Source organism: Poecilia mexicana, unplaced genomic scaffold (assembly GCF_051168715.1).
Source record: "Poecilia mexicana isolate PSO_F unplaced genomic scaffold, ASM5116871v1 scaffold_8, whole genome shotgun sequence".
NCBI lineage: Eukaryota > Metazoa > Chordata > Actinopteri > Cyprinodontiformes > Poeciliidae > Poecilia > Poecilia mexicana.
Window position 1 is genome coordinate 17,768,655 of NW_028263377.1, and position 26,283 is coordinate 17,794,937.

General features: G+C 39.3%; 1 protein-coding gene across 3 annotated transcripts; it reads left to right on the forward strand.

The window, feature by feature from the left end:
* The first annotated feature begins 5,968 nt into the window (after positions 1-5,968).
* Positions 5,969-25,047, forward strand: cdc42ep4a (CDC42 effector protein (Rho GTPase binding) 4a). 3 transcript variants are annotated; one of them, XM_014987797.2, is made up of 3 exons: positions 5,969-6,250; positions 17,870-17,917; positions 20,762-25,047. In XM_014987797.2, exon 3 carries the CDS (start codon positions 20,853-20,855, stop codon positions 21,891-21,893), a length of 1,041 nt encoding a protein of 346 aa, XP_014843283.2. In that variant the 5' UTR covers positions 5,969-6,250; positions 17,870-17,917; positions 20,762-20,852; the 3' UTR covers positions 21,894-25,047. The 3 variants fall into 3 exon arrangements, with proteins under 3 accessions (XP_014843283.2, XP_014843282.2, XP_087864524.1); XM_014987796.2 differs by lacking the exon at positions 17,870-17,917; XM_088008398.1 differs by lacking the exons at positions 5,969-6,250; positions 17,870-17,917 and adding an exon at positions 10,805-12,402.
* The last annotated feature ends 1,236 nt before the right edge of the window (positions 25,048-26,283 follow it).

Genomic DNA, 26,283 nt, shown 5'->3' on the forward strand with positions numbered 1-26,283 from the left:
GTTTTCATTCTGTTCTGCTTTTAAAACAAAATCCTCTGTTCTTGGCTTTAGCATTTAATTAACCAGTCTAGAAATGTTTTAGAAATTACCTCAAATTTGACCCTACTCCCCCCCCCCCCCCAAAAAAAAAAAAAACAACATACAAAGAAAAAGCACATTATACTGAGTTTATAAAGTCAAATATACACCATTTTGAATCTCGGTGCATCTTATTTAAAGTTTATTATGAGATCTTTTGTGGAAAAGATTCAAATATTTTTAAAAAATCCCATTAAAAGATGACCATGTTTTTTTGTTTTCCACCTAGAAAATACTAACACTATCAACGAGGTTGAAGTCTTTAAAACATCACCAAAAGAAAATCTACAGTATAAAACATATAAATATAACAAAATTATATGTATTTATTTGTTTGTAATTTGATGTTGGCAGCTTAAGTAAGTATACATTGGTAAGAGGTAAGAGGGGGAAAAACAAGTTAAACTTAACTACATACGTGCAGATAATGTTTATGGATAGTTAAAGAAAAATACCATTCATCAAGCAGCTATTTTAACAGCATTTTTTGTTTTTACTACAGGAGTTATTTCCCCCCTCCTGTTCCATTAGTGTAGTGTAATTTCACATGACGCAGCCTGCGTCCCTAGCTGATTAGAGCCAATCAGAGCAGCCGCCGGCCGCCGGCACCCTGCGTCTTTAAGGAGACGCGGAAAAAAGAGGGCGTGTGGCCTGAAGACTTGACGGCAACACGGATTGGGAGCAAAGGCGGAAAAGGCACGACCAGACTGTGAATGGTTGGAAGGATGTCAGAGGGAAATGTGTCAGGTAGTGATTTTGCGGAAATGGAAGAGGGTGCTGATGATGTGGAAAATGAAGGACCTTGGCATATTCAAAAAGCTAAGCATAAACGGAAAAAATCAAGACAACAAATAGAATCATCTGTTTCTGAGGCTGAAGGAGAAACTGTTAAGATGTCAGAATTTAAAATAGTTCTGAAGTTTGTCAAAGAGGGTGTGTCCTTTGGGAAGTGGAATCCAATAAAGCTGACAAAAGAAATCAATTCACTGGTTGGAAAGGTGAAATTTGTTAAAATATTAAGAGATGGATCGTTATTGATTATCTGTAATGATATTAAACAAAAAGAAAGGGCGCTGAATATAAAAAGAATCCTTGGTGAGAATGTGAGAGGAAGACTTTTGGATGACAAGAAGTATGTATGCGGAGTCATTTCGGGGATTCCACCTGATGTGCCAATTGATGAGATCAAGTCTAATGTTTCAGGAGGGAAAGTGGTGGAAGCCAAACGATTGAAAAGAAATAAAAATGGAGAGAGGAGTGATAGTTTTTCTATCATGTTAAAATTTGAAGAGAACAGTCTGCCAGATAAAGTGTTTGTGGGATATATGAGCTATGATGTCCGACCATTTATTCCTCCGCCGCTGCGGTGCTTTAAATGCCAGAAATTTGGACATGTCGCGGCAGTGTGTAAGGGGAAACAGAAATGTGGGAGATGTGCTGGGGATCATGAGTATGGGAAATGTGAGGAAGGGGCTCCGCTGAAATGTTGTAATTGTGGAGGTGGGCATAGTTCAGGATTTAGGGGATGCATAGTTAGTAAAAGAGCTGAGGAAGTTCAGAAAATCAAAGTCACTACTGGCATTACTTATGCGGAAGCAACGAAAAAAGTTCCTGTTCAACCAATATTATACCCAAAGAAAGTGTCTGGAGGAGGAAAAGAAGGATCTAATTGTTCAGAATGCTCTAAGATTAAAGGTGACACTTTACTCATGACAAAGGAGGATTTTGTATTGTTCATGGTAGAAGTTGTTAACTGCACTGCTCAAACACAAAGGAAAACGGAAAAAATTCAAATAATAGTGAAGGCAGCCCAAAAGTATCTTGATTGTAAAAATGTTAATTGGGAATCAATAAAGGAAAAATTAAATGAGACGCAATCTTCTCAACCTCAATCATGCAGTGGTGGCCCCTCTTCGTTATGTTAATTATTTTCCAGTGGAATGCAAGAAGTCTTATTAGTAATGGTCTAGAGTTTAAGAAATATATTTCAGATTTGACAGTTAAACCTCACCTGATTTGCATTCAAGAAACCTGGCTTAAGCCTCATCTGGATTTCAAAATCTCTGGGTATACATCAATTAGGAATGATAGAAAAGAAAGACAAGGAGGGGGAGTAGCAACTTTTTTACTAGACAGTATAAGATATAAAGTGGAATCAATAGGGAAAAATTATGAATCAATAGTTATTAAGATTTGGATAGAAAATGACCAAATGTCGGTGATAAATTTTTATAATGCTAACAAGAAGTTGTCCATTCAGAATCTCAATGAAGTAAATGATCAAAATGTAGGTAAGACTGTATGGTGTGGTGATTTCAATTCTCATAATATTTTATGGGGGAGTCTTAATACAGATGCAAATGGATTGACTGTTGAAGAATTTCTTGAGTTACATTCTCTGGTTTGCCTTAATGATGGCAGCACTACTAGATATGATTGCTGTAGGAATTTAAAGAGTGTTTTAGATCTAACATTGGTTTCAAATACATTAGCTGGAATTACTTCTTGGGAGGTGATGAGTGATTCTCCAATGGGCAGTGATCATTTTCCTATTCTAGTTTCAGTTGGTTCTGAAGTGATAAAAGAAGAGGAAGGACAGATTCCAAGATGGAAGTTAAGTAACGCTAATTGGGAGTTATTTAAAAATTTAGTTGATAGTCAATTTAATAAACTGGATGAGAATTTGTTTTGTGATGTGGAGATGTGTTATTCAAAGATTAAGTCTGTTATTATTAATGCAGCTGAAAGTTCAATTCCTAAATCAAAGGGAAGAGGAAATAAAAAGTCTACTCCATGGTGGAATGAGCAATGTAGTATTGCTATAAGGGGAAGAAATAAAGCTTTTAAATTGGTAAGAAGATGTCATACCTTTGAGGCATTAATTCAATATAAGAAAGCACAAGCTATAGTTAGGAAGACTATTAGAGAAGCTAAGAAGGCTTGTTGGAGGCAGTACTGTAATTCCATTGGAAGAGAGACCAAACTGTCAGAGGTATGGAGAGTTATTAAGAAAATGAATGGTGTTAAAAAGAGGTTTTCCTTACCTGTTTTAGAATTAAATGGGAAAATGGCGGTTAGTAATAAAGAAAAAGCTGACTTATTAGCAGTAACGTTAATTAAGGTGAATAGTTCAGAAAATTTATCTGAAGAAATGAAAAGTAATAAATTAGATTTATTGGATGGAAATCCAGGAGTTACTACTAGGAGAGAAGTCTCAAACCAGGATTTAGATATGCCTTTTTCTATGTATGAGTTAGAAAAAGCTATTAATAATGTTAAGCAATCAACTCCGGGGAAGGATGGAGTGTGTTATGTAATGCTCAAACATTTTAAATATTCATCTCTTACTGTTATATTAAAATTGTTTAATCTGATTTGGATGACTGGGAGAATTCCGGCAGAATGGAAACAGTCAGTTATAATTCCCATCTTAAAACCTGGTAAAAATGCAAAAGACCCATCAAATTATAGACCTATAGCTCTTACATCTCAATTAGGGAAAATAATGGAGAGGATTGTTACAGATAGGCTTTATTATTTTATTGAGAGTAAAAATAAATTTTGTCCATTCCAGAGTGGTTTTCGTAAAGGGAGAAATACGATGGATGCAGTTCTGTGTCTAGAGTCAGAAGTAAGAAAAGCTCAAGCGAATAGAGAGTTAGTGATAGCTGTGTTCTTTGACATTGAGAAGGCATATGATATGTTATGGAAAGAAGGATTATTGATTAAATTAGGGAAAATTGGTATAGGAGGTAAGATTTATAATTGGATTTTGGATTTTTTGTTTGGTAGAGAAATAGAAGTTCGGGTAGGAGCGAATTTCTCTTCTAGATATGCTGTTGAGAATGGTACTCCACAAGGTAGTGTGTGTAGCCCAATTCTCTTTAATATTATGATTAATGACATTTTTGATGAGATAGATAGTAGTATAGGTAAATCTTTATTTGCAGATGATGGTGCTCTATGGATTCGGGGACATAATCTGGTTTATTTACAGAAAAAGATGCAGGCTGCCATTTTGAAAGTGGAAGGTTGGGCTAATAAATGGGGTTTTAGGATGTCAATTGCAAAGACTCAAGTAATTTGCTTTTATAGAAGACATAAGGAAGTTACGTTGAATCTTTATAAACATAAACTTGAACAAGTGAAAACAGTGAAGTTTTTAGGTGTCATCTTTGATGAAAGCTTAACTTGGAAACATCAAATAGAATCAGTTCAAAATAAATGTAAAAAAGTGAATAATTTGTTAAGATGTCTCTCAGGACAGGAATGGGGAGCTTCAAGAAGTGCACTGTTGGGAGTTTATCAGGCGCTCATGAGATCTATTATGGATTATGGGAGTATAGCATATATGGCAGCTGCTGACAGTCATTTGAGAAAACTTGATAGTGAGCAAACACAAGCATTGAGGATTTGTTGTGGAGCTTTCAGAACATCGTCTTTAGCTGCTTTACAAGTAGAAACTGGTGAGCTTCCTTTAAGATTAAGAAGGTTGAAATTAATGTACATGTACTGGGTGAACCTACAAGGACATAAGGGTGATCATCCAACTAAGATGGTGCTGAAGGAATGTTGGGAACATCATAAATTAAATTGTAATAGTTTTGGATGGATTGGGGAAATAAAGGCAAAACAGCTTGGTTTAACTATGCTCCAGTATAGTGCTACAGTTCCTCAATCTGAAATTCCTCCATGGTTATTTTTAACTCCAGAAGTTGATCTTCAATTAAATGAAATTCTTAAAAAGGGAAAGACTCCAGAATGGGTTGTAGTTAATAGATATTTTGAAAGATATAAAGACAACATAATTATATATACAGATGGATCTAAAGATCCAAATAGTGGTAGAACTGGAGCAGCAGTGAATATCCCACACCATAAAGTCTTGATTAAGAGGAGAACAGCTGACCATTTAGCTGTTTTTACAGTTGAATTATCAGCCATCATATTGGCCTTAGAATGGTTGCTTGATAATGATACTAGGGAAGTAAGTACATTTATCATAGCATCAGATAGTCAAGCAGCATTATTAAGTATTAAATCTGGTAAATCTAGCAGATTAGATTTGATATTAAGAATATATCAATTATTACTTTATCTTCATAACAATAAATGCTTGGTTCAATTTGTCTGGATTCCTGCTCATGTAGGTATAGAAGGAAATGAGGAAGTAGATATTTTAGCTAAGCAGGCCTTGAGATCAGATATTGTTCATCTGAATATCCCTTTGAGTAAAAATGAGGGTAAATCTATTATTCAAAAAGAAATTATTAAGATTTGGCAGGAGATATGGGATAACCATGATAATGGGAGACAACTATATACAATTCAAAAGAGTGTGGGAGATAGTAATTATCTGAGTGGAAGGCGGAAAGAGGAAGTAGTTATGTCTCGACTTAGAATTGGACATTCTGGACTTAATAGTTCGCTCTTTAAAATAGGAAAGCATGAAAATGGGGCTTGTAATTATTGCAATCAGGTGGAAACAGTGGAGCATGTCTTGTTAGAATGTGATAAATACTCAGAGGAACGTCAGATTTTAAAGTCGTTACTAAGCAGAAAGAATATAGGACTGTCTATGATTAGTCTATTAGATAATAAATCAAGTTATGTTAGAAATCTCTTATTTAGGTTCTTAAATAACACTGGGTTAATGAGTCGTATTTAGGATATGAACAAGTATTTGTGTGTATGCCAGTGCATGCTCATGCATTAATTCAGGTATTAATGAGTGTGTTAGGATGTGAATTTGCACATCCTACACATCATTGAGGTGGATGTAATTCCCTCTGAGATCTCTGATGACCACACTCCAGTCTGGTAGGTGGCGGTAAATGCACCTTAAGTTGGATGCCAGCCGCCAATAAAAAACAAAAGAAGAAGAAGAAGAGGGCGTGTTCACGCACTCACGCTTACAGCAGGAGGCATTGTAGTGAGTTCCTGAGCCTCAGAGCAGAAGCATCGTTTGTGGGGATGCGGGGACAGCTGCTGTAGAATTGACCTAATATCATAAAGACCGAACTGGGCTTTCTGAAAGCGCTGCTTGGAGTACAAAGGGCTCGTCTGAGCGTCTCACATCTCATTCAGTTTGATGAACGCACACCCCACGTTATTCTATATCTGCTGGGGGCCTAGGAGCGGAGCACCAGCTGTTTTATGAATGGGATGCTCGGTAAGTCTACATGCATTTGTTTTCTTTCTTTTTTTTTTTTCTTTAACAAAAACACTGGCACCTAAGCACTCAAAATGTGAAGTATGCCTTTGCAATATGTGCAGATAAACGTTTCCCTTTCAGTGCTCCAGCTGAGAGCGGTTGCTGACGGTCAGCTGTTATTGTTCTGCCTCTGACCCACCCAGAATCAGCAGCGCTTTATTGTAATATGATCGAGCCTTTCACAGTAGCTAGCCCATGTGTGCTCTAAGACGTACATAGGTCACTTATTTGTTTTTTTTTCCTCTATAAATCCTTGTGGAGGAAGCATAATTAATCGAATATTTTTATTCGACAATGAATATTTAACCATCTTAAGCAGTATTTTTTTTTATATATTTATTGTTTATTGCCTATGTTGAGGAACGTGTTAAGAAAAGGGGGAATAAAACCAAAACCTGTTTCATAACAATCGGACTTCCTGTATAAAACGTCAGCTCTGAAACACTTGTGCAAACTTTAGGAAGTGGGGAAACTAGCTAACTGACTGATGGTGGGAAATGAGCCATATTTTGCATCTTCTTGCTATGTTCCTTTCACCCCTGAGCCTGATGAGTTGCCATTATTTGGATTCTCGCTGTATGATAATCTTAAGTAAGAATATTTAAGCTGTATAGTATTCACACAATAGATGATAAATGATAAAAGTTAGCTAAATTTAATTTTCTTTACCTAGTCTGGGCTTTTTGTTCAGAAACTAGCTTGATTTTCTGCATTTTACAGAGTAACGCAAATTACTCTTGGCTGGTTAACTAGTCAAGCTATCAGCTCAGATCAGCCCACAGTCAGCTGCTTACATGACAAGCTGCTCTTACAGACTCAGCGCTGCCTTTGCCTGTGCACGTCCATTTTGTCCCTTCTTTCTTCCATTTCATACCTGTTGGCAAACCATTTTTGTCAGTTTATAGTTTAACGTTCTCAATGGCCAGTTGATTTCTTATAAAGAATTCCAGATCACAACTCCTGATCAAGCGCAAATTAGCACATGTGACCTTCTGCTGGTAGTTAGTAGCTGTTGGAGTCACATCACCACATATTCTTTTGGGATATGTGGTGATAGGTATTTGTCACCATTTTGAACCAACCCTGTCCCACATCCTGACAAAAAAAACAAAACAAAACAACAACAACCGAACAAAAATGTTTACAATGGAGCAGCAACAAGCCGTAAAAGTACAAGATGTTGATGTGATTAAATGACTGGTGCCTCATGCCACTCTTTCCCTCTTGTAAGCAAATAAAGAGTGAGGTGGTGTATTTTCAGCCAGCAGACCAGCAGTCCATAACTTAAATCACTTTTTTTTTGTGCTCTTTAATTGCAAAGACTAAAAGCTACGGAGATTGAATGACATAAAATTTTGAATATATATATATATATATATATATATATAATTTTTTTTTTTTTTTCTTTTCAAAATCTCAGTATACCTTAATGCTGGCAACTGGCCTTTGCCTACTTGACATTCCTGATGAGTATCTTTGGCAAAAATGCTAAATGATGAGCTCATTGAATGGGGGTGTAAAAAGACCTGGCTCAGGTTTGTATGCCGTTGCTCCTTTATTGCCATCCCAACAAGACCTCACTTGTTTGAGGAAATGAGGCTACGGTTGTCTTTTGCTTGTGTGACAAATTAGGTAGCTCATCTTTGTTTTTGCGGCTCTAAATGTGGCATTCGACCAGCTTAAACCAGAACAGGCTGGGGGCTTTCTGAGATGTCGCATTGTGTCGGTCTGTGTGATGGATCTAGGCAAACAAGCAGGCACCATATCTGAGACTAATGTGTCATACTTGGCCTGTTTGTTCTTCTCAGAAGTTCCTTTAGAACTGGTTTTGGTTACTCAGATTATGCTCTCTGTTACTCTGTTTTAGAATTTAGAAAACCTGTGATTGCAAACAGGATACATGATGGCAGAGAGCAAAGGTAGTCTGCTTCTGGTAATGTTGGACACGGTGGTTTTTGGACTCAGACGGTCTTCTCCTGTCTCATTTCTCAGGAAAAACAGCCCTACTGTAATTTGCAAAGTTGTGCTGTTTACTGGTTTAACCTGCACCTTGTGAGCATTACAGAAATGCTGCTGTGGCAGCAGTAGAGTTAACCTGAGTTACTTTGTGGTCACTTTCAGAATACATCTGTGCACCAATGTTTGACCATGTTTGCAGTTTGTGTGCTCGTTTTAGGCTATGTGTGTGTCCTGTTCGGCCCTTTCACATTCCAGGAAATACCAATGTAAACTGTTTTTTTTTTTTTTCCCCCTTTTTCTTTTTTTTTTTTTTTTCACAGATCTTGGACTGGTGGATGGGGGTTCAGATTTTTGGGGGGTTATTATACAGACTAGCTTAGCTTTGTTTATGGCAAATCTTGAAATACCTCACATGTTGCTTTTGTATTTAACAGTCTCTTCAAATTATGCACAGAACATTAAAGCATTGTAGAAATAAAATGTTCATTCTCTCAGCTAGATTGTTTTGTGATCTAAGACGTCCTGTTCCTTTTCACAATAATGCCATCATCTAAACATTGGGTTTTGTTTTGAAGTACCCTATTTGTGCTCTGCCTGATATTTTTCTGTTTTGTATTGTCTGTTCCTGTATCTTTTGTTTGGCTGCATTGTTTTCCTGGGCTGATCCAGCCTGACCCATTATGCTCAAGTTTGCTAGCTGCAGGAAATGTTTCTTCTCTGATGCTGTCCCATTGCCTTGTTACTTGAAGTGGCTTCGGCTTGGACTTCACGCTACTGAATGAATTAACTCCAAAAAGGTCTTTGTAGTGTGTAATATGCCAATTAAGATATAATGCGCACAAGGTTTCCCCCAGAAAACTTGCTAAGCCTGGTGGTTGTAGCGCACTGGCAGTCATTCATCAAGCAGCCTGCCATGATTTTGAGTTAAAAAATGTTTAAAGTAGACAGCAAACTTGAAAAGAGACTTAAAAAAATACCACCATTTAAAATAAATTAAATGAATGAGCAATACTTAGCCTGGAGGGGGCATAAGTAAAGCCTGGTGGCCCGCCAGGCTTATAATAAACTGAAGGAAACCCTGCATGCAGCTCTTATTTTATTTAATTTTATTTTATTTTGAAGTTTTCTGGTTAATTTTACAGAAGAAATATTTTAACTTGTGCTAAGTGGGCAACATGACAGATGGCGACTCTTCAAATTTCTTCAGTAGTGAACACTTTTGGTTTTTGATATGGTAACAAAAATTGTTGCTGCTTCACTTATCTTGGAGTCGATGCCCGAGGCGGGGTGTGTAGAGCGAACATGGCGCTCTACGGCCAGTTTTATATGAACAAACTGTAAATGGAAAAATGTTTTGGCTTGTAGCACTCCTGGGTGAGAATGATGGTTGTACTTTGAGTTATCAATTTCAGTTATTTTTGGATTCAATTAAAATAGTTGGGTTGGAGATCGGGTTGCAGTTTAGGCTTGCTGCATGAATTTGTTAAAAAAAAAAAAGGGCAGGAGAATAGAAGTCTTGATTTGGTGTTTATAAACCCTTTCAAAATTAGAGAATAAATCAACTAAGGCTGTCTGGATTGTGACATTAGGTTAAAGGGGTTGATTAGAGTGTCTGAATAGGGGTTCTCTCTAACCAGAGATTGGTTTCACAATTTCTTATGTAAATAATCTTTGGCTTCTGTGAAAATAACTTCCCAGAAACAAATCAATGTTTTTTTTTAAAGGTTTGTTAAATAGAAGTCAGATTAATATACTCTTTGACTTTTTTGAAATTGGATAAACTCCTGCATGTGAGATTTTAAATAACTATATATATATATATATATATATATATATATATATATATATATATATATATATATATATATATATATTTTTTTTTTTTATTTTATTTTTTTTTTAATTAAAACCTCACCGGAAAAATCATGTTACATTAAAAGAATTTCTCCCACAAAAGAAACTGGCAAATTCTTAACATGGGTTCGCTCACTAATTAGTTATTTGAGGATCTAGACTAATTCAGTGTTCCATACTGACTTTTGTTTAAAAAAATAAATGAATAAATAAACATATTTCTCAGCCACTGGAAATGGCACGATACCAAAAGACACCGAGACACCAAATTGTACCTCAGTGTGGGGAAAACTAAAACAGATTTTTCTGCTGTGAACACTAAAAACAGCAGCTAGATGAATTGGAAGCACATGGTGAAAGCAAGCAATTTGTTGCTTTCTCGCTGCAGAATGACTTCGATTTGAGCAAGTCGTCAGTGGATATGTGAAGCATTGGCGCTGTGTTTTGGTAAAGTTGAAATCTGTCGGCATCATTTTGAAGAATGAAAATGATCTGTTCCAAACTTCAAATAGAAAGTCACAAATATTTTGATTGCCGCTCCTTTTTTTTTTTCCCCTTCAGTGATACAAACATGGGAGAAAAATTGTCTGCTTGGGAATACGGTGCTTCGCCGAGACGGCTTTATACAGACGTTACCGGGACATTGAATAAAATGTTCTTTTTGATGAATAGATTTGGATTTGAACCAACCTGTAGTTGAAAAGGCACGATATTGTAACGGTTTCTAAGTTTTTGTTTTTACTTTCATGAAGATCATAGAATAAATGCAGTCAGATTCAGTTGAGTTGGTCATTTGACCTGGTCTATGATTTATGTAAATGTGCAACTTACTGTTTGGTCCCAAACATCTTTCCACAGGAACAGATTTGTACCTTTTGAACTTGGTCGCATAAATCATTGAGCGATCGTAATCTTACATATTCTAATTTATATGTTCTCTATGGCTAATCGTTTCACGACAGTTTGTGTGCCATCTATTATAAAGCTTTCTCTTTTGTGTTTTTTTTTTGTTTCCTTTGGAGCTGCTTTCTTAACTTCCATCAGTCTGTGCTTTTCTGACTTTTTAATATTTATTCATGTCCCATACTTACCTGCACATTTTTCCACCAACGAGCTTAGTTTTCTTCCTGGGTATTGTAGAACAGAACCTCATTTTTCTTCAGAAACGCTTTATAAACGCCTACAAGCCGAAAATGAAATCTGTCAGCAGGTGAAGTGACTCAGCTTTCTGCAATAGAGAGAACCTGGCTGATGAAATCAAACCAAGGAGCTCCATACGTTGCATTGTGTGAGGCACGTTGTTCGAGCACCGGTCTCTCATCCCTGCAGCTTATTAAAATTGAGTGTTGATGGAGATATGGGCTGTGTTTGTTTGGTCAGTAATGCACAATAATGGAGCAAATCCTTGTTTACACTGGGAACGGTCAGGAAGGGCAGGCTGATTTCCGGAGAGACGGGAGGGTTTGCAGCTTCATTTTCTCCCTGCCCTTCCTGTGGACATTACCAACCAACGTTTTTTCTGCATAAAATGTGGGAGTTTGTGTTTATGTAATTCTTCCAGAAAGCTGACATCTGTGCCCCAGTGTTAATTGGTAATATTCTAATCATTCTCTGCACATTTTAGTCACCTGTTTGAGTACCTGGGTGTGTTTACGTATAAAAGTAGATGGATGACCTCATTGCGGTTCTTGACCTCACAGATCTTGGGAGGTTTATAATGTTTCCCAGTATTTAAAACAAAATAAATAACTCTAATTTGTTGTCTGGCTTTTTTTTTTTTTATTGATTCTTCCATTGTGAAGTGTTCAGTCCCTCTTATTATATTGAGACACTAAATGCTATATAGAGTAGTGCCAATAATTTCCACTCGCCCAAACTGCTGTTCATTTTCAGCCATGGCAGTCTTGCAGATGACGCAAATGTTTAGCAATGATGGCTGTAATTTCAGTAACCCGGCCCTGACACTGAATTCTGATCAGAGATAATGGCGGTGCTGGAATGTAAAGCATTGTTTGTGAGTACAAAGCCATTGTAAGGCCGTAAAGGTGATGCCCATCAGTCTGGTTTAACATGCAGAGTGCATTTCGTTTTTGAATGTGACAAATGGGAATACAGAATACTCGTCTGCTGTCAGTTTTTTATATATATATCTGTAGTGGAAAAAGTTGTCAGTTTCTTCACGGACAAGAGAGAGAAAGTAGGAGGCAGAGAGAGAGAGAGAGACTGAGTGTCATGTCTTGAGGCTTTGTTGGCTGCAAATGGAACAGAGACAAGTCATCTCCTTTCGGGTCTTGGAGGTCAGTTGATACACATTTAACTGACTTACTTCAGGCCTGTTTGCTAACAGGAAACAGTTTATTGGCTGTGGGAGCCTTTTTAATAGAGTGCTGTTGCCGTTCCTTTCTCTTCCTGTCTGATCTGGTTGTGTGGTGCAACAGCCAGCTGATGGGGACTATAAAACTTAAAATAATAATAATAAAAAAAAGAAAATGTTTATTTGATGTAGTGAGTGCCCTGCACTGCTGTCCTTCACAATGCAATGTTTAAATGTCTGAGTGGTAGTTGTTTTGTTTCTATAGCTGACTGCTAGGATTCTAATACACTCAGGTTCCAGGACAAGTCTGGGCTACTGGTGAAAATCATATCACCAAAGCATAATTCTTCTATTACCAAGTCAGACCATGGTGATATAAATTCTACATATAGATATTTACACTTTTGGTTGATGATTGAACAGTGACATGTTTACAGCTTGGAATATTGGAATCCCATACATCCTCTTCCAAGCCAAAATATGTATGGGACAGAATGAAATTGTCACCATTTGTAAATCTTATTCACATTACAAATTGTATGAAATAGCCCATAATCAATACAGGATAATACTGCCTAGGTTGGGCTAAAATGTTTATTACGATTTCATTATCACACTCAAGTGTCAATAAAAGCATTGACAATTCTTTTTTTTCTCTCCCACAATTAAAATAATCAATTCATGAATCTAAAACTGTATTTTGTGAGTTCTGATCCTGTCCGGAACCTAGTAATACAGATGAGCAAATGCAGTCTAGACTTTAAAAGTTTGAATTAGACGCTCAGAGGCAGATGTTAACTTTCTTGACTGGTTAGCCAATTGTATTCTCACAGTTCTTACGAATTCTCCTTTGTTCTCCATCAAAATACCTTTAAGTAGCCACACAACGGATGAAAAAGTTAATGGATGCATATTCGGTGATTTTTTTTTTTTTTCCTAACCCACAGTTGTTGGCAAGTCTTAGCCGCCAACAGGGCACTTCCTTTCTTACTTCTAAACAACAGACTCAAACATGTAACCGTAAAGCTAAAAGCCCTTACTTTCATAGCAGCGGCTCATAATAGCTTAAACATGCTGACTGCATCTGGACAGAGCCCCGCGAGACGCTACTTTGAGAAATATTGTGAAATTTTAATATCACAAGATCTTCTCACCTACTGCTGACATCAAATATTCTATTCACTAACCTCGGGACAGACGGATTTGGAAATTCCAGACATGAATGTAAGTTCAATTACCCACAGGCACTGTAGGCAGCAGAAAGCTCTAAAACTCTTCTGTTCTTTCATCCTTACAGAGCAGAACGCACTGCTGAGTGTGGCACTACATTAGCATAAAACGCCGCCTCACTTCAGCTTCCTAGGTGTGAGCAGAGAACGAAAATGCGCGTATTTGATTTCATAAGGTTTTATTTTTTCAAGGGGTAGAATGTATTTCCTCCCATTGCTGTACCTATAGGAGAATGTCTCTTGAGGAAGTGTGTTTGTAAAGTGCAGACATCCTCTGTGTGCGGCTTGCACGTTTTGCCCACGTTTCTCTTGTGGGTTTTCTGTTTGTAGCTTGCTTTGTTCACAGTCCAGCGACCATCCTCGATGGTGATGTCCGGGATGGAAAGTCGACAAAAGAGGCGACTGTGAGTTTGCAGGTCCGTCTGATTCTCTGTAGTATTGACGAACTTGCAGTCTGCTTATGGTAGTCTGCCCCTGGGCCAATGTCAGCTATTGCGGGGCTGCAGATGGCTCGAAACTCTTGTTCTGCTTTTGTTTATTTATTATGTCAGACAAGCTACCTGCAACTACAGCATTCCCTGATTTCATCTTTCTGCTTGTCATTCGTTTCGTTACTGATTTAGTCACATATTCGATGATGACATTTTCTAAGTGATGTATTGTGTTCTTGTATCAAGAACCTTAAAATTTAAACAGAGCTGGACTTCCAAGTACAAAACTGGTAACAGTGTTTACGTTCAGCATTCCTTACTTTCAGATTTGCATCATTCCTGAGTCTACAGGCTTTAAGATGAACATTGTTTAATTACAAAAACACTTGTGCCCATGTATACCAGATTTTTAAGTTTATGAGCAGAAGGCTTTTCTGTTAAATCAACTAAATTTAAAATAAAAGTGTCTCTTCAGGCAGGCATCTACTCATATAAAGACTTGTCTGATCGTCTCCATGAGCAGAACTGACGGGGGAAAAAACTATTCAGAAAGAGGTGAACGTTTTTAGCAATGCCATACTTCTTTCAAATCCTCAAGTGGTCCATTTAGGCAATTCTGAAGTTTTTGCCTGGCTTTCGTGTAAAAAGGAAGGCTTAATTTGTCAATTCTCAACAGTCCACCTTGTTTTGTGTTGTTGTTGTTTTTTTATCTCTAAGGGCATCTGCTTGGATGTCTGTTGATCCCATTTTGTGTGATTGAGAGATAATGTGATTTCCACTGTTTGTCCTGTGGTTGCTCCTTCCTAAATGAGACATTCAGGTCTCCTAACAGAGTTGCAGGAAGATGGAATCTACCAGAAGCAATTTGTCTGCTTAATTACTGGCTCATATCTTCTTTGGCCTCTCAGTTGCGTTGGTGCAGCTCTTACAAGGGTTTACTTTTTGGTGTTCACTGAAAAATAAGATGCATGTCCGCGTGCAGCCTCAGTGACGATCGCCAGTCTTCGCGCAGGGCGACCCCCCCCCCCCCACTCCCCTCTCTCTCCATGTCTTTAAGCCTCAGGTTATGCTGTTCTATATTCAGGTCAGTGATTTTAAATGATGCATGAATGCAGCAGTCCTCTTCTCCCAAACGGGAATAAAAAATATGCACAGTATGAAAACGAGTGGACAGAAGGCATCGATACCTCATTCTGGAAATAGACCATAAGTCACGCTAAAGTGTTCATCGAGGAGGGATCTCTTGTGCATCCGTATCGAACGGTATGGCTTAGAGTATTGACAAGAAGTGAAAAGTTGTGAATGTCTTAAACACAAATTATCCTGGCAGTCAATACTTTCCTGTTCTCTTGATCTGCAGTTTTCTTTTTACCATTCCTATAAACTCCTGGTCCTTTGCACTTTTTTAATGCTTGTAAAGCTATAAAAACATATAGGATGCATATTATTATTATTATTATTATTGGGGTAATTTTGGACTAATGGCTTAAGTCACTGTTGACTCCATTTGACATATAGACATTCTGTAGTGTTTAATCGTCTCAGATTTATATGGGTTTACATTTCAGGATAAAGGTGCTAGTGAGGTCATTCATCTCAAGTAAAGGAATGGATATTAATTAACTCAATATTCACTTGCTTTTTAATTTCAGTTAATATCGGGTCTGTATCAGAGTAAACATGAGCTGGAAGGAGACTCGCATAGCATAAACTCAACGTCCCTATGCAGTTTTGAAGTATGGAATTTTCCTTTATCATTTCCAACATTTCCATTTGGCAACGTTTCCAACAACGATTACAAATGTCTTGAGGGACAGTCATTTTTGTGATGATGTGGTGAAAGGGGCATGTTAGAAAGAGCCGGAACTACTTGGAGGCAGAGGCCAAATTCAAGGCATAGACCAAGAAATCAAATTTTTCTTATGGTATAGATTCAAAGATTCAAATTTGCAACAAGTGAATTTTATAGTACTTGATTGTGCTATAAAAACTCTCTACGCGCATGGAAAATACACAATAACCCTTCCTTTAACGACAGTCTGCAGGATAATGGAGGTGCATGCCAGAGCTTTACTATGTTCTCTCTGTATCTAAAGTTTCTCTAATTATTAGGATTTTTGTGTTTTTAAAACTGTAACTAACTATTTTTTTTTTTAAACCTTGGTTCGTCCAAAGTTTCCGAAACAACTGGGGGTAATTTAGATGCATGATGCATAACCGGAGCTAATGTTGCATTCCAGTGGCATAGATGCGTCTTTGGGAAGCAGACTAAAATATAGCATTTTTGCAAATAGATGTGAAAAGAGTGCTGGTGCGACACTGGCGGCACTATTGGAGTCATTCCCGGTGTGCTCGTGTTTATCACGGTCTCCATGCATGCTTGCACTGCTGCCTTTTCACTCAGCAGCTGAAATACACCACATCCACATCAAGGCAGTTCAGTCAACCTCATAATCTGTACTTATCATTCAGAGAGACTCGAGATTCTGCTTTTTTTTTTTTTTCTTTTTTCTTTTTTTTTTGGGGTGGGGGGGTAGAAGACCGTGTTTGTTTCTGAGAATCGTCACTGTCAAAAATGAAAGAATGCAGATGTGCCTCAGTCGGTCTTCCATTTGTTTTCCTATACCCCCCCCCCCCCCCGTTCTGGGTCTCCAGTGGGTTATTCTGGAGTTAGACCATGAGTCTGTTTATAAAGTCAAACCCCCTCTTCGACTCCCAAGGCTATTACCCAGAGGTTCCCACGCTTATGGCTGCCTTCTCAGGCCTAAGTGGTTTTTTTTGTTTTTTTTTTCCTTTCTCTTTGCATTCACACTCTTCGTTGTGCATGCCCATTCTTCTTCAAAACCAGCCAGTGCTGTCAAATGCATCCTAAAGCTACAGGGAGCAGCTCTGACAGTGTGGGGCTGCAGAGCTTCTGGAAAGGGTTTAGAGCGAGCTGACGATAAATGGTCTGTGTGGTGGTATGTTACCCTGTTTTTTGTTTTTTTTTCACCAGGATGTTCCTGAAACAGGCTCCATTGAGCTTTTCAGCTTGATCTTGGCCTGCGGCTGAGATGGAAGAGTGGGAGGCAAGCTTTCCCCTTGTACCCGCTCATTTGATCAGCTTTTTGTTTTTTTTCCCCTTTTATGCCACCCAAGAGAAACTCGCCCAAAAAGGAGCAGCTTTTGTTGCTGGGTGTGAAAAATATCCCTGTCATTATTTTCCCATAACAAGAGCAGGGGAGGCTGATTCAATAATAAACACGTCTCTCGGAAAATAAATGATTGTTTGTGTTTTGCTGGTGTTGCTTTTATGGTTTGGGGAAAAGTTTTTATATCGTCATCCGAGCTCAGTCAAAAATCTTTGATTCTGTCATTTTAATTAATTCCACACGGGCCAAACAACAGCAGCAGCAACAACAACAACAACAACATATATGGAAGGTAATGAATAATAAGACAACGACAAAGCATGTTCTGTGTGCTTTCTTGACGATGAGGCCTGAAGCTGTCTGCATCCTCTGACAGGAAATGGTGCTGCTTGCTTACTTGCAGCAGATTGTTTCTATGGGAACCAAAGCAGGTGTCTGCCTTAACAGGAAGAGAAGAAGAGCCTCAGCTGGTAGCAGCGAAGGGGGGGCGGGGGCAAAAGAAAGAGGTCATTGCACTAAAAAGCCTGCCACCACATTACTGTTTTTTTTCTTTTATTGGTACCACTAACAAAAGCTAATCTTGCCTTTGATCTTTTTTTGAAAGCTTATTAGAAACCCAAATCAGTTATTCTGATGCCTTTTATTTTGTTTGTTTTTAGTGTGACAGCATAAAGAGCAGAAACAAGGTGCTGCGTCAGTACAACAAGGTAATCATTTCCTCTAGATTTCCCACCCAGGTTACAGACATGTCTGTGTTTTTATTATTTTTTTATTTTTATAGGTGTCTGCAAGATCAAATGCAGGTATTTTCCACAGACCACCTTGACATTTCGCTGTTTGTGTTATTTTATATTGGGTTGGATAGTTAATGAAAAACCCTGCCCCTGTCCTCTGTTGCACCACCTGAAGAGGAAGAGGAGGAAGTAAGCGTGTCTGGCTGGCTGCCTGTGGTGAGGTTTCCTCAGTCGGAGCTTTTAATAATGCAGAAACACTTTCCATAAGCTGCCACTCAAGCCTCCAAGGGTTTACACACATTTGTTTAAGAAGAGGATCGGTATGAAATATTGTAGGTCATGTCTTTTGATCTTAAGTCGCCATATTCCCCATAATAATAATAAAGTGCTGGAGAAAGTCGAGTTTCTCCTGTATACAAAGCCTTGCAAAAGTATTAATGTCCCTTGAACTCCTCCTATTTTGTTTTTCAGGCTGAGTCACAAATGCCAGGGTATCTTATTGGGATTGTATGCGATTACCGATGCAAAGTAGCGCTTAAAGTTGAAGAAAAATATTGTTTTGTATCTAATGTGTGTTGGGCCCTTGGTAAAGTACATTGACGTTTGCTGATGCGTTACAGCCTGTATCAATATTTCTGCAAGGCATTATAAAGCAAGCGTGCATGTTGAATGTTTTGCTGAAATTCAAATTCACTATACTAAATATTTTGGTTGTATTTTTTTGTAAAGTTGAATCATTAATGTAAATATATGGTACACAATTATGAAGAATAATGTTTGCACCTTTGCAGGGATTTCTAATGAAATGAGGCTGTAGTGAAAACTGATTTTTTTATTTTATTTATTTTTTTATTATAAAATCTAATTCTTGGTGACTACGAATTTATTTTGCGGAAACAAATTCCAGGGGGGTGACGCCAACACTGTCTATTTTAATTGCTATCGTGTTGCTCTGGTGAAATGTGTGACATGTCTCTGTTAAACTCAAACTTTACCTAATGACCAAAAACCATTGTCTCAGCTTTATATCAGCACCTAATGTGTTTATATTCAACCATGACTAATTCTCCTCAACACAACGCTTCGAAGTGCATATTAATTAACTTGTTTTTTTTAATTTAAGAAGATTGAAGACTGAGATCTGACTTTCTGCACTTATATGGCACATGGCAGCTTTACCCTTATATTCTCTGTGATCTTATTTACTTTTTTTGGCCTATGTGTATAATTCTTAACATATTAATATTACTATAGCCATTCTAAATAAACTCTCAAGCGGTGACTTGTTCAGCTTGATGTTTAATTGTTGAGTTAGAGGAAGAAAGTCGTACATTAAAGCTCAGTTTTACGATGACATTCATGACCACAGTGAGTGAATGTCAACTTCAGGCCACAGCAGTAATTTGCTCTTATTTACTAATTATAAGGTTATTTAATGTATGTGTTTGTGTCTTTAAGTGCTTGTGTGTGTGTGAAGGCAGTCGAAGCTCAGCTTGCTAGCGGGTTATTCCCAGCAGCCCTCAGCTATCCTTTTCTGATTCCACGAGGTCTGTGGTTGGTGCTTTGCTCTCTCTTGTAATGCCGTTTTCACATAGAATCCTGTGGTCCTCTCACCATCCCTTTACTGCATTTTAGTGGCCAAAATGCAGTAAAGGGATAAGCGGGGAGCCCTGCTTTTCATTACCGAGTTGTTAGCTCCAGTTCGTGCAATTAGCGGAGCCTTTTTTTTTTTTTTTTCTTTTTTTTTTTGTTGGAGAAAATGGCTGAATCTGTAAGTTTATTTTTCTGTAGCTCACAAACATACATTTGCTTATAACTTTAACTTCTAATCCAGAGAACTTGTATTTGAACACTTGGTGCTTTTTGTCCTTCTGTTGTAAGCAAATGAAGAGGAAAAAAATCAGGCATTATCAGCATGGTTTTCTCATGATTTCAGTTGTATAAATATTTCACAAATGTAAGATTATGGGACAAGTCTCATAACAAGTGATCCTCTCATACCACCATGACATGGGGAGACAAAGAACTTTAGAAGATAAGTCGATTAAAAAAATGCTGCCATCATCAACACAACACTTTATAGCAGATAGTTGCTGGTGAAATTATTTGAAAAGTCACCATTTCCAGACGGAATATCCATCTGCTGCCTTTCTGCTGTGAACCATCATTTATTTTGTGGTATTTGAGATCCTGAAAGAGGGCCCACAAAAAGTATTAGCTTTTGATCTGATGAATTTCAAAGCTGTTTTTTTTTTTTTTTTTAGGCATTTCCACATTAGGCATCATTAGCATTGATCAGCATTTTCTCTAATTACTAGCTTGTAAATATTCCTACCTTTCAGGCTCCTAAAATTTCCAAAGGCTTTAAGATCTCTGGCAGATAGCGGTTTGGATGAAGCAATTTTCTGTATTGCACTAAGCTTTCATATTCTTACATAAACGTCTTGTGGCTTCCTTGTGTCACACTGGAGTTACTATTATTGTTACAGTTTTGAGATAACTTCTACAACCAATATTTACACAAAATGCATAAGGAAAATCTCAGATAAAGGTTAAGCTGAGCAGAATAGAGCAGCAGAAATGCCCTGCATTTGCAGACTCTCTGGTTGTGGAGGACAAAACGGCTCTGCCTGTATATTTAAGCTTGAAAAATCTGTGTGTTTTTAAGCAGTTGTTTGTATGCAGTATGTGAGGTTGGAATGAACCTTTAATTGAAGAGAGGTTTTAGCTTATATTGCATTGGTCCCTTCTCTACTTGCAGTTCACCATCTTTTTGTTCCCTCCTTGTAATTTTGTTTTATTTCTATTTACTTCTAGGTTTCCCGGCTGACTGGAGTTGAGAAGCACCATTATTCCCTCCGAGGCTAATAAAGATTGAGATCTTGACTACCTCTCACTACACACCACCATGCCGATCTTAAAGCAGCTAGTTTCCACCTCTTCCCAGACAAAGCGTCGCTCACGTATGGACTTGACCAGGGAGATGATAAGTGCTCCCCTTGGTGATTTCCGTCACACCATGCACGTAGGTCGCAGTGGCGACGCTTTTGGAGACACGTCCTTCCTGAGCTCACGCTCCGGGGAGCCCTCCCCAGAGACGGCGTCCTTTCCCCGCTCTCCTAGACCCGGCCTTTTGGCACGCACCTTCAGGAGCAGCAAGCGCTCGCAGTCGGTGACGCGAGTGGACCAGCGGAACGATCACGCCCTGACGGTTCCTGGAGGCTCACCAACCTTTGTTAAAAACGCCATGTCGCTGCCTTTTCTCAACGACGAAAACAGAGGGGACAACCTCGTGTCTAAGAGCTTGTCTTCGAGTCCGTTTAAGCAGCACGGGGAGCCAGACGGTGGCGGTGCAGCTGCAGCGGCGAACTTACTCGAGCTGCAAGAAAGAAGCTTCGGTGAACTGACGGAGCTGCCAGAGAGTATCGTCCACTACGGCGGAGGCGGAATGAAGCACGCTGAGTCGGTCATGTCCTTCCACGTCGACTTGGGACCCTCCATGCTGAACGACATCTTGGACGTGATGCAGAAGGAGGAAGACGATCTTGGCTACGAGGAAGGCAAAAGCAGCGAGGGCCGTGCCTCGCCGGCACTGAGCAACCACTGTGAGGAAGAGGACGACGAGAAGAAGGACGAGGAGGATGAAGGCAGAGTCCAGCAGGTGGAGCCAGAAAGGGATGCAGCAGAGCATCCGGCCCACTCTAATGATCTGCGGGGGGAATACGAAGGTCCCTACACTCCGGAGTACACTCCCGAGATACGTCCCAAACATCTGCAGCACCTGGACAGCTGCTCCATGTCGAGCTCTGGCTCCGCTGCCTTGGATGAAAAGCCAAACTACCAGAATTACACAGGAGACACAGACAGCGCCACATTCAGTGCGCCGCCTGAGGAGGAGAGCAACTTCTCCTCTTTCTTGGAGGATGAAGATGATGAGATCCACGTATAAGAGTTCAGACTCAAAATGACCAGGCTCCGGAAGACCTTTGGCAGTGTGGGTTTTCACTCCGAGCAGCAAGACGACACTGTAGTCGGCTCCTGTGGGACCAGGAACTTTCAGCTTTTTATGGCTATAAAGAAAGTTTGATTACTCCTTTAGGATGTGCCCAACTCTACTCACCAGAGCGCCTTACCCTTTTGAACACTGACACGGATTGGGGAGTTCACTGTCCGAATACCATTCCAGAGATGAACAGGGAGTTCTGGCTGAAAAGAAACTAGCTGAGAAAAGAAAAGAAAACGAACTCAACTCAGCCTTTCAATTTCTCTTTGCTTCTGTTTGTCATTGTGCTTTTTCTCCCTGGCTGTGGGGACACCATGCTGCCCGAGCCGAACAGAAGGCCTCTGTCACAAGCGCACCACTGGTGGGTGTCCTGACCCAATAAAGAGAGCTGTGTTTGTGACTGGAGTGCGAGGCCCAGCGTCAAACCCCTTTCATCAGAAAATATTATGGCAGAGCTACATATCTTTCAGACTTTTTTTTTGCCCTTATTCTCGCTCATGTAACTCAGGGTCCCCGTGACGCCGCCCGAGGGCAACCATCTCCCGCTTTATTGCAGGACCACAAAGCCTAAACCGAAATTCTGCTCTGTTAGTCTAGTGGATGCCACGCAGAGCAAAGCTCAGTCAGGGGGATGCTTTAAAGTGATGCATTGGGCTCACTACAAAGAAGCTTGTTATCACAGGAAACCGGGGAGGTGAAGAGTAGCGCGTGCCACATTCTTGGTTGTCCTTTTATCTCCCTTTCCATTGAACACATTTTCTCTTTAAACTGATTCCCATCAGCACAAACTAGCTGCATTCCTTCTACGTTATTTTTTTGTTTTGGCTTTTTGACTTGACTCGAGAGCGGTTGAAAACCACTTCCTTCCGGTTTGTCTCACTTTTACATCCGAGCATCTGCTGTGCTGCAACTGAGCAGTTAAAAACCGATGCTCATTACTCAACAGACCCCATCACTACACACGAGGAAAGCTTTATGGTTAAAACTCAAATCTGCTGGCACGTAAAAGTAAGCCAGACGCTACTAGTATCTGTAGTTGTTTTAGTAGGAAAAAAAAACAGGTCCCTCTCTTTTTCTGTGTTCGTTTGAAGCGCGGATGAAACAGAAGCCTCAGCCAGAGATAGATGCAAGAGCATTAAGGAGAAGATTGCCGGTTTTATGCAAGTTGCACAGTCATTGCAGCTCGTCTCTACCTCTTGCATCATCGGATCCATGAGGCTTGAGCTGACTTGCGCAGATTGATTTCTGTGCCTTAACTGAAACTGACAGATGTGCCAAATTATAATATTCGAGGCCAAAAAAAAAAAAAATCATTTTGTGAAACTCGGTTTTGGGAGAGCCTGTTGAACATGTCAGTCCTTGTCTTTTCTGTATGATCTTAATTTAGACTTTCACAATGAAAAGATTTGAACATGGATGGCCATATAAGGGCAAAAATCTTGCAGGACAAAGGAGGTACATGATGAGTTTGCATAACTGGACATATTTATCAGTTCCACACTACACAATGTAATTATGTCTTTCTTGTTTTGTTTGAGTGAGCCGCTATGTTTTCTTTACTCTTAATAAGCCTTACTGTCGTTGTCTGTGCTTTATATCTTCGACCTTTTTCCTATATTGCCCAAATTAACCTATATTTTTCAATAAAAGAGAACCACACGCAACTTTGCTGTTGTATATTTTGTTAGGGTAAGATGCCTTGCTAATGTATTTGCACTCCTTGGACTTTTTCACATGGTGTCAACTTACAGCTTCAGTCTACAATGTATTTTGTGGGAATTTTATGTGAAAAATAAAGTCCTACCTAATTGGGATGTGGATTAAAAATCTGAAAACTGTTATGCTCCTTGGCCCCCCAAAGTTTATACTGCGCTCGATCCCCTTTTGATGTAGTTACTACTACTTTGGGTTGTGTGGGGTATGTCTACACCACCTTTGCACTTTTGGGGACCTAAATTCATCGGTCATTCCTTTTTTGCATAATATCTGAAGCTCAGTCAGATTGTATGATGAGCTGTGAATATTTTTTGCGCAGTGAAGTTTAGACTTTGATTAGGCCACTTCTGACCAGAGCCATGGCAATTTAGCCAAGTTTAATAAAAATGAGATGAACGGAAATTAGGGCACGTCGATGTCATCCAGACCTCAACAATTCTTAAAATGAGGGGCGTGCTGCACAAAATCTGTGCAGGGGCCAGAAATGGCCCGTCAGCCTGCACTTTGGACACCTCTGAAATGAGATAAAGCAGTTCAGGGGGAATAAATACTTTTCCAGGACACTGTAGGACATCATAGAATATGCTGTGCTACTCAGTTGGCGCTTAACACAGAAATTCCTTGAGTGCCGCCTCCGTTTCCTGTCTCTATTCTTTGGCTCTCCCAGAAGAGGAAGGAAGGAAGCAATAGAGGCCTTAGTGAGCTATATTTCTTAAGTGTACAATCTTAAAATGATGTGATGATTCAAGATAAAGTGTGTGTGGATAAATGGGTTGTGTTTAAAATGCGAGCAGGGTGAAAGATCAATTATTTACCGGCAAAAAAAAGCTTAACTGACGGACATGCATAACGGGATAATGCCTCTCACACAGCTGATTGGAAGATGGATCACCGTGACGTTCAGCTCTCGCCAGCATCCAGCTCATCATCATGGACTCCAAACAGTTTTGTCACTTTTGATTTTCTTGACCATCCTTCGCTTTTTTTTCACGGACAGGCGAGCCTCTGGCAGCTCGGCTGAAGTTCGGTGCTGCCTGTTTTAACAGCTCGAGTGCTTCCCGTCAGAGCTGCTCCCTAAAAAAGAAAAAACTAACAAAAAAACACCGTTTTATTTTTGTGTGAATTGGTGATTCATTCTCTCATCCTCACCTCAGTGGTATTTTAATCTCTTTTAACTCTGTTTGTCACAGTCACGATATTTCACAGTCTAACCTGCCAGAGGGCTGGAAAAAAGTCATTATTCCTACACTTGTGGTGAAACAAGCAATTTAAATTGATTGGTCGTGGTCAATACAAACCGGTGGAGGTATTGATCTGACTGTGTGTCATTTTTCCTCTTGAAGACTGATTAAAAGAATTTTGTGATGAGACTAAATCTTAAAAAGGCATTATTTTTTTATTCGATATTGAAAATCTTATCTTTAATAATCCATTTAACCGCTTTATGTTCTTTGCTACTGATCTAATTGAAACTCAGTCATTTACTGCCATCTAGTGGTTATTCATTTTTTTGGATTTGCTAGGCGTGTCCGTTTAACCCTGACTTTCATTTTTGATGTCTAAATTAAACCTTTTACAAATTCTTTATCTTACTTCTTTGACATACTTTTTTCTGTTGTTGTTGTTTAATTCTATCAAGTTTATAACCATTATATTTTATTTACAATTGTGAGGTTTCATTCAGGGCTTCCAGAGAGACTTATTTACAGGATTAGAGAAGCTGTGAAAAACAACTACTCTAGTTGTCCCGCACATTTTTTACAAGACACCGGAGACGCCCGATTAGTTCAGGTGGCTCAACTCGCCTCCCTCCCCCATTCAGACCCCTATTGTAACTCGAGTCTTGCCTTGCAGCTGTTTTTCCCGCTCAAATACACTCATCCTGTTTCTGAGGCTGTCAAATGTCATTTCCCGTTGGTTCTTAGCTTACCTAAGAAAAAAAAAAACTTTTTTTTTTCTCTTCTCTTAAAGGAGCCACCAACGGGAGGCGCTCAGCTTCTTTTGGTTTTACAGTGTCAGGAGCCCCAGTCTGGACCCGCAACCCTTTCTCTGCCAAATTCCATCAGCAGACTTGCAACTCTTCCAGGAGGCTGAAGGCATGCTGAAATCTGGAAAGTATTAAACAACCTGCTGGTGGAGGGGGGACTGAGGAAGAGAAGGTGGGGGACGGTTAAAACGGAGTAAGGGAGAGAGGAAGTAAAAAAAAAAAAAAAAAAAAAAAAAAAAAAAAAAAAAAATGGGGGGGATGGGGGAGGAAAGGAACAGAATACAAAATTGTTCATAAACCGCCCTTTGGCTTTGCTCCTTTTCACCCCCCCACCCACAACCCTCTCCACCCGCACATTAGCACGAGAGCCCCTCAAAAAATATATACAGGCCCCTCCCTGAGCAGCTACAGTAATTTCTTTTATTTTTGCAGCCGCGTTTCGCAACTGGGTTTTATGGGTCATGAACAAACAGCCATTTCTCTTATGCAGTTGTGCACAAGATGGGGTGGGTGGGAGTGGGTGTGGCAAGTCCACAGTATGGGGAGCTGCTTGCTGCCATGCAACTGGAGGCTGAGTGCCATGCTCTGAAACTGCCAAGTGTGTAGTTGTGATGGTTGGTGGGAATGATAAAC